The sequence below is a fragment of the Trichechus manatus genome, unplaced genomic scaffold, assembly GCF_000243295.1.
Source record: "Trichechus manatus latirostris isolate Lorelei unplaced genomic scaffold, TriManLat1.0 scaffold00035, whole genome shotgun sequence".
NCBI classification, from domain to species: Eukaryota; Metazoa; Chordata; class Mammalia; order Sirenia; family Trichechidae; genus Trichechus; species Trichechus manatus.
The window spans coordinates 13,113,772-13,121,409 of NW_004443971.1; the positions used below are offsets into that span (position 1 = coordinate 13,113,772).

A 7,638-nucleotide genomic window follows, 5' to 3' on the forward strand; every position below is an offset into this window, starting at 1 on the left:
AATTGGAAGAGCGTAGTCAATGTCACTGAACTCTGTATGTAGAAATTTTTGAAATGGTGTATCTTTGGCTATGTGTATTTTCACCAAAAAAAAAAAAAAAAAGGTTGAGAATTTAGAGGGTTAATATGTTGTGGGGTTGTTAACCAATGTCATAAAACAACGTGTACTACAGTTTCATGAGAAACTATTTGTTCTGTAAGCCTTCACCTGAAGTATAATAAAATATAAAAAAAAAAAAAAATCACATCCCTCTTATCTTCTAAAAAATTTTTGGTTTGAGTTTTCACATTTAAGTCCTTGATCCATTTTGAACTGGGTTTTGTGTTTGGTGTGAGGCATGGATCCTGATTCATCAGAACTTGCTTGTTTTCACTTAATGTTATGCTTCTGAGATTCCTCCACATTAATATGTACAATACTCAGTTGCATTTATCTATCACAATGTTTTTATCCATTCTCCTGTTAGTGAACACTTAGGTTACTTCCAGTTTTTTGCTATTACTAACAATGTTGCTACGAATATTCTTATATACAAATTTTTGTGCGTATGTATGAGAGTCTCTAAGATATGTTTGTAGGGGTGAAATTGCTAGGTTATAGGATGTGCATGTCTCCTATTTTATTAGATTTTGACAAATTGTTCCCAAAAAATGGCTTACCAGTTTATATTCCCACCATCAAGACATGAGTTCCTATTGTTCTACAGCTTTGCCATCTCTTAGTCTTGTCAAATTTAAAAATTTTTGTGATCCTTTAACTTTTATTTGCTCTTCCCTGATTATCAGTGGTTGAGCATCTTTTAATTTGTCTATCAGTCATTTATTTTATTTTATTTTCATCTATGTTTTGTCTTTTGTGACTTGCCAATTCATAAATTTTGTCTACTTTTCTATTGAGTTCTTTGCACTTATAGTATTTTTAAGTCTTCTATAACACACTTTCATTCTAAATATTATTTACATTTTCTCCCTTTTTTCCTTTATCAGACCATAGGTTTATTTTATATTTTCTAACACTACCTTTTATTAATCTTTTACAGTTTTGTATTTATTATATTTAATTACATTCTGCTTTTTATCTTTTTAATTCCACACTCAGCCTCCCTGAGTTTTATTTTTGTATTTAGTTCCTTTGGTTGTTTTCTCATTTTATTCATTTTCTATGTTGTTTTCTAACAAATACCTTGAAAGCTATTACTTCTGTTCTAAGTACCACTTAACCATGTCCCAAAGGTTTTGGTCTATGGTGTTCTATTTTCATTCATTTCTAAGTAGCTGGTAATTTCCATTTGGATTCTTTCCTCAACCCAAGAGATATTTAGAAGAGTGATTTTCTATTTCCAAAAGGATGCTAGATTTTCATGATTAATTTTTCAGTTCTATTGCTGTGTAACCAAAGAATATGGCCTATAAAATTACTATTTTCAGGAATATATTAAAGTTGTCTTCATGGGTCTAATATATGGCCAATATTTTCTACGGATATTTGAAAAGAATATGTATCCTCTGATAGGCACTATACACACATACACACAATAAATTTCGTTAACTGTGTTATTCAAAACTATATTCTTTAATTTTGTCTATTTGATCTGTTGGTTTCTAGGGGAGGTAAAATAATGTCCCCCAGTGTGATTATGGAAACCTTGGTGGTACAGTGGTTAAGTACTGCTAACCAAAAGGTCGGTAGTTCAAATCCACCAGGTGCTCATTAGAAACTCATGGGGCAGTTCTACTCTGTCCTATAGGGTTTCTATGAGTTGGAATCAACTCGACAGCAATGAGTTTGTTTGTTTGTTTTAGTGTGATTATGGAAGATCTATTTCTGCTTGTGTTTCTAAAGTTATTATTTCATGTATAGCATTGAAAGCAGTGCATTCTATTTGCTAGAATTTGCCCAATATATCATATCTCTTTTAATTACTATCTTTTCAACATTTTTGTGTCGTGTGTGTGTGCATATGTATCTCATAAAGTGTATAGGCTAGATTTCATTTAACACTGATGTCGGATATTTCCAGATGTCTCTCTTCCCTATTGATCTTGAACCAATTCAGAAATACATTGGAGCTGGATAGGGAGCTAAGTGCACCCCCCTCCACTATACCATTGCTGCAAAGGTATACAGTATACACATGCATAAAGGTATACGTATACAGTGATTGTGTGTTTGTGTGTGTGTGTGTGTGTGTGTATGAGCCCTGATGGCACAGTGGTTAAGAGCTTGGCTGCTAACCAAAAGGTCAGCACTTCAAATCCACCAGCCACTCCTTGGAAGCCCTATGGGGCAGTTCTACCTGTCCTATAGAGTGGCTATGAATCAAAATTGGCTCAATGGCAATGGGTAGTATGTGTATATATATTATATATGTGTGTGTGTATATATATATATGTATATAACTGTATACAACTTGATGGCAACAGCATTTGGTGGATACATATATATATATATAGCTGGACTGGAGAATGCAGCTTGAATTCAAGGACGTAATCGGCTTTCCAATACATCACACCACCATCTTGTCCCAATGTCCCCAGTCCCAAATCTAAGAAGAGGAACTGGAAAGTAGGGAAACTGGACCTGTAGAGCAGGTGCTTAAACATCCAGATGACTAGAAGATTTGTGATTGTTTCTCACCCCACTGAGTGCAGAAGCTCAAAGAAACTACATCTGCATATTACCTATAACAATCCAGCCCCTGCAAAAAACGGTGGGTCAGTGGATGTCAGATTTGCCATCTAATTAAACAAATAAGCTCTTCATCCTGACATTGGGAAGAGGGAATGAGAGATTTTTAAAATTTCTATGAGAGGATAAATATTCCTATTTTAAAAAATACTTGTTCCAGTTTAAGTAGGTTACTACCAGAAACGCAGAGCCTTATTCATCCCCTACAAACTCTTCCCATAAGGCTCTAAATATTGTCTTTGTTGACCCCAACTCCCACCCTTGCTCACCTTCTGACACCTTTCCACTCTGTCCTCTGGAGCTCACGGTCAGCCCCTTCTCTTGGTACAGATGAATTGTCCATGCTCCTCTCTGGTGGCAGCCTCACCACTTTTCCATCTCTTCTTGACTACTCAGTGACATCACTCAGACAATTCTCTCTCCTGGGCCATCAAAAACATGTTGCAATTTTTCTCATCTTGATAGAAAGAAAACCGCTCTTAACAATACACGTTTTTGCCCTCACCATTTCACCAAAATTACTCTTGTCCACGTTGCCAATGGCTTCCACATTACTAAATCCACTGGTCAGCTTCCAATCTCCTTCTTACTTGACCTATCATAGCATTTGCCCCTATAGATCACTCTCTTCTCCTTTCAATATTTTCTTCAATTACTTTCAGGATCCCACACTCTTCTGGTTTCCCTTCAGTCTCAAAGATAGATCTTCATTCTCCTTGGCAAGTTTATCTTTTCTCTCCGTCTCTAAGCTTTGAGGTACCCCAGGCCTCAGTCCTTGTCTAAACTCATTGTCTTGGTGACTTCATCCAGGCTCACAGTTTTAATTACCACCTATATGCTAATTGGAGCCCTGGTGGCACAGTGTTTAAGAGCTTGGCTGTTAACCAAAAGGTCAGCAGTTCATATCCACCAGGTGTTCCTTGGAAACCCTATGAGGCAGTTCTAGTCTGTCCTATAGGGTCACCATGAGTCGGAATCAACTCAACGGCAACTAGTTATATGCTAATTACTCCCACAATTATAGCTCCAGCCTGGATCTATCCATGGCCTTTGCAGCAATGATATCCCTTTTTTCCCTGACACTGATAACCCTGCTGTATGTTACTAAAGTCAATGGCCGGAGAACATGTGCCTTTTCTCTGTCAACTCAGTCAGGACTGTATGGTCCTCCTTGCTACATCAACTTTACTTTGGCTCTGTGTATCCTCCTGAAGTCCAACTATGACACCCATTTGATTCCCGTAGGTTGTGGTGGTGTTTGATAAAAGAAAAACAAGCAAACAAAACCTTGAGGCAGAATAAGATTTTTCTGACCCAAATACTTTAAGAACTGAAAGGATAGAGTTAAACCATTTAATTTAAGGAGTGCTTAACAAAGAAAACAAAGAAAAACTATTTTTTTCTTTAAGTTTGAATATATTTTTGAATTGGAAATATCAGTATGACATCAGTATGAACCCATGATGTGTTTTTATCTTTAAAAAAAAAAAAAGTTTTCAGCTTATCTACAAAGGCCTAGAAATGACGATCCACTTGCAGTAAGCATCGCTGGTGCCTAGACTCTGGACTTTAAATACCATTTTTTCCACTAAAAAGAAGCAGGTCTCCTTATAAATATGGCTGATTCCAGGTCCAAGGTAGCAAACATCATGCCAGATAGCAAGGAAGTTTTCAAAAACCACTAAAGTTGTATCAAAAGGGCTAGGAATAGTACTTCAAGAGGCTACTTGCTAGACTGGGACAATTAGAGCTTCAATAAGAGTGAAATTTCAATGGTTTGAAACACATAAAATCCATGAGGTCCTAAGGATACCAAAAAAAAAGAAAAACCCTGACAAATTTTGTCACCATTGGTTCACCACTAGGGAACCAATCCATTATTTTGAAAGCTGATAAATAAAGGGAAAGAATCAAACATCTATCCTGCTTTCCTGTAGGAACTTGTTAGTTGCCATCAGTTTGCCTCTGACTCATGGCGACAGATGTACAACAGAATGAAACATTGCCCAGTCCTGCACCATATTCACAATCCTGGGTATTCTCAAGTCCATTGTTGTGGCTGTTGTGTATTTTGAGTGCCGTCCAACCTAGGGGGCTCATCTTCTAGCATTATATCGGAAAATTTTCTGTTGTGATCCAGAAGGTTTTCATTGGCTACTTTTCAGAAGAAGATGGCCAGGCCTTTCTTCCTAGTCAGTGTTAATCTGGAAGCTCTGCTGAAATCTGTCCACCATGGGTGACCCAGCTGGTATTTCAGATACCAGTGGCAGAGCATCTGTAGTAGTGAAAACTCATGCTCTATTTAAAAGTAGAACAAAGGCGTTCATTAAAAGTTTATTCAAATACAGTTCAAACCTGGAACTATGTGGCTCATGAAAATAAAACCACAATGTCTAGGGGCATGATAATCACACAAACATTTTTATAGGGTTTAGACAAAGAACGGGGGCTACAATATTCTGGTTGGTTTTCAGGCAATTAGGGAAGTTAGAGGTGGGCTTTCTTAAAGTGGGCACTTGTCAGTGATTGGGGGTAATATATAGGCGGACTTGAGTGATTGGCGACTTATCTAAGATTGCAGGGGTATGTGCAGGTAGGGGTACACGGGGGATTACAGGACAATGATTGGACATACTTTTCTGGGAACATGCTATTAAACTGCTTTCTCAAGCATGTCTTTTCTGGGGGTCCATTATAAAGATTTTTTGATAATGCTGTGCTTCAAGACCCTCTGGGAATGGGGCTGTAATATCCTGCTTGTGCTTGACCACAGAGGAAAAGATTTCCTTCAGGGTATGTTTTTAGGAATGACTAAAGGTTAAGTACAGGAGAGAAAAACTACTGTTGTAAAATGAGGTTTGTTCTCAGGCCTGGGCCAGAGTCTTCTACTTATACAAAATGCCTCATGTAATTTTGGGGTGCTCTCTCTCTCTCTTCTAACGTCATAGCAACATGCAAGCCACCACAGTATGACAAACTGACAGACAAGTGTTGGATATAGACTATACCAACTAAACGTATAAACGTTTAGTTTGTCACCTTTATCCAACCCCTCACAACAGTTTTTCAAAGCTAATGATTTAAAAAAAAAAAAAAATCACAACTTGTGACCTGATTCTAACCCTAATCTGGTCCAAATAGTTAAGTGCTGGGCTACTAACCAAAAGATTGATGGTTCAAATCCACCCAGAGGTGCCTCAGAAGAAAGGCCTGGCGATCTGTTTCCAAAAGCTCTCTGAAACGCATGGGGTTGACGAGTCAGAAACAACTTGATGGCAACCAGTTTGGTTTTGGTTTTAATCTAGTCCATACTCAGTCCTGAGGGAGAGAAAATGTAAAATAACTTACGGAGTTGGCATGTAGGAGAGTACCATAACCTCATCCATAGCAGCTACTTTCCTCACTGCTCTGATAAATGTTCTCTTTTCTCCCTCCTCCTAGAACTGCTGACCATTGGGATTTCCTCAGTGCAGCATCCCCAAAGAAGCTACCTCTTGGATACCCTGCAGTCCCTCTTCTTTCCTTCCTCCCCATCTGAGCTGAAGCACATTATCGTTCTGGTACACCTGGCAGATCCTGACCCCAAGTGGCTTGATCAAATGGTCTCCAACATCTCAAGCCTCTTTAAACCATATATACAGGCCAGACAGCTAGTCGTGATCAATACTCCTCTTAAAAACTATCTTCCCTTAAAGGACCCTAAGAAAAAGTTTAATGACACTCCCGCCTACATAGCCTTCCGCTCCAAGCAGAACATGGATTATGCCTTCCTCATGAACTTTGCTACCAACCATTCTGACTATTTCCTGATGATCGAAGATGGCGTGAAATGTGCCCCCGGATTTGTTACCCAGATTGCTACTATACTGTCTGCCTGGGAATACAAACCTTATGTTACCCTGGAGTTCTCTGAGCTGGGCTTCACTGGAAAACTCTTTCGCACTAGAGACCTTCCCCGCTTTGTTCATTTCCTTCTCCTCTTCTACCAGCAAATGCCCTGTGACTACCTCCTTTCCCATTTTCTTGACCTCCTCATGAAGAAAAAACCAATCCAGTTTTTCCCTTCGCTCTTCCAGTACATGGACAATTACTCCTCCTCTGATGGCAAATTCAGTAGCCTCAACAATAAAGAGCTTGAGGAAAATGACATTGACTATCCCAGCAACCCTGCTGCCTCCATCTACACTAGCCTGCAGGTTGCCAACGGCTCTGTTGTCATGAATGCCTATAGCCTGGATGAGAATTTCTTTTACACCAAGGAGGCTAAGGCTGGCAGCCATCTCACTGTGGTTTTGAACATACCCGCTAAAGTGATCCAAGTTCAAGTGCTGACTGGCTCTGACCAAAAAGGGGAGAATCAGTTGAAAGAGGGGCAAGTAGAACTGGGCTATGATACTTCTAACAGGTACAATGACTGTGATGACTATATCCTGCTGGGGTTTCTAGTAAATGGTGTCCTGAATAAGCAGGTATTATCTGAAGAGTCTGGGAAGAAGGTGAAATGTGTGAGACTACTTGTGACAGCCCCTGCACCCTCTGGGATAGTAGTCAGACACATCAACCTATGGATTAAGTGAAGTGTAAGTAATATATGGAGAAGTCATTGAGGGTTCTGGGAGGGATTGGAATGGAGGTTAGAATATGTGGAGGTGACATTGAAATTGGTCAGAGACATCTCATTGCTGGGTCCTTTCAGGATTCTTTTTTTTTTTTAAATTTTTTTATTGTACTTTAGATGAAGTTTACAGAACAAATAGTTTCTCATTAAACAATTAGTACACATATTGTTTTATGACATTGGTTAACAACCCCACGACATGTCAACACTGTCCCTTCTCAACCTTGGGTTCCCCATTACCAGCTTTCCTGTCCCCTCCTGCCTTCTAGTCCTTGTCCCTGGACTGTTGTGCCCCATTAGTCTCATTTTGTTTTATGGGGCTGTCTAATCTT

The 7,638-nt window shown here is 39.0% G+C and overlaps 1 protein-coding gene across 1 annotated transcript in view; it reads left to right on the top strand.

Annotated features, from left to right (window-relative positions):
- The window catches only part of LOC101341397 (alpha-1,3-mannosyl-glycoprotein 4-beta-N-acetylglucosaminyltransferase C-like), a 22,521-nt gene extending 15,256 nt beyond the window's left edge, over positions 1–7,265 (top strand). Inside the window, exon 2 of the mRNA XM_004375352.1 lies at positions 6,130–7,265. Within this exon, the coding sequence (XP_004375409.1) occupies positions 6,130–7,265 (1,136 nt within the window). The remainder of the gene's footprint in view (positions 1–6,129) is intronic.
- Positions 7,266–7,638: the final 373 nt, after the last annotated feature.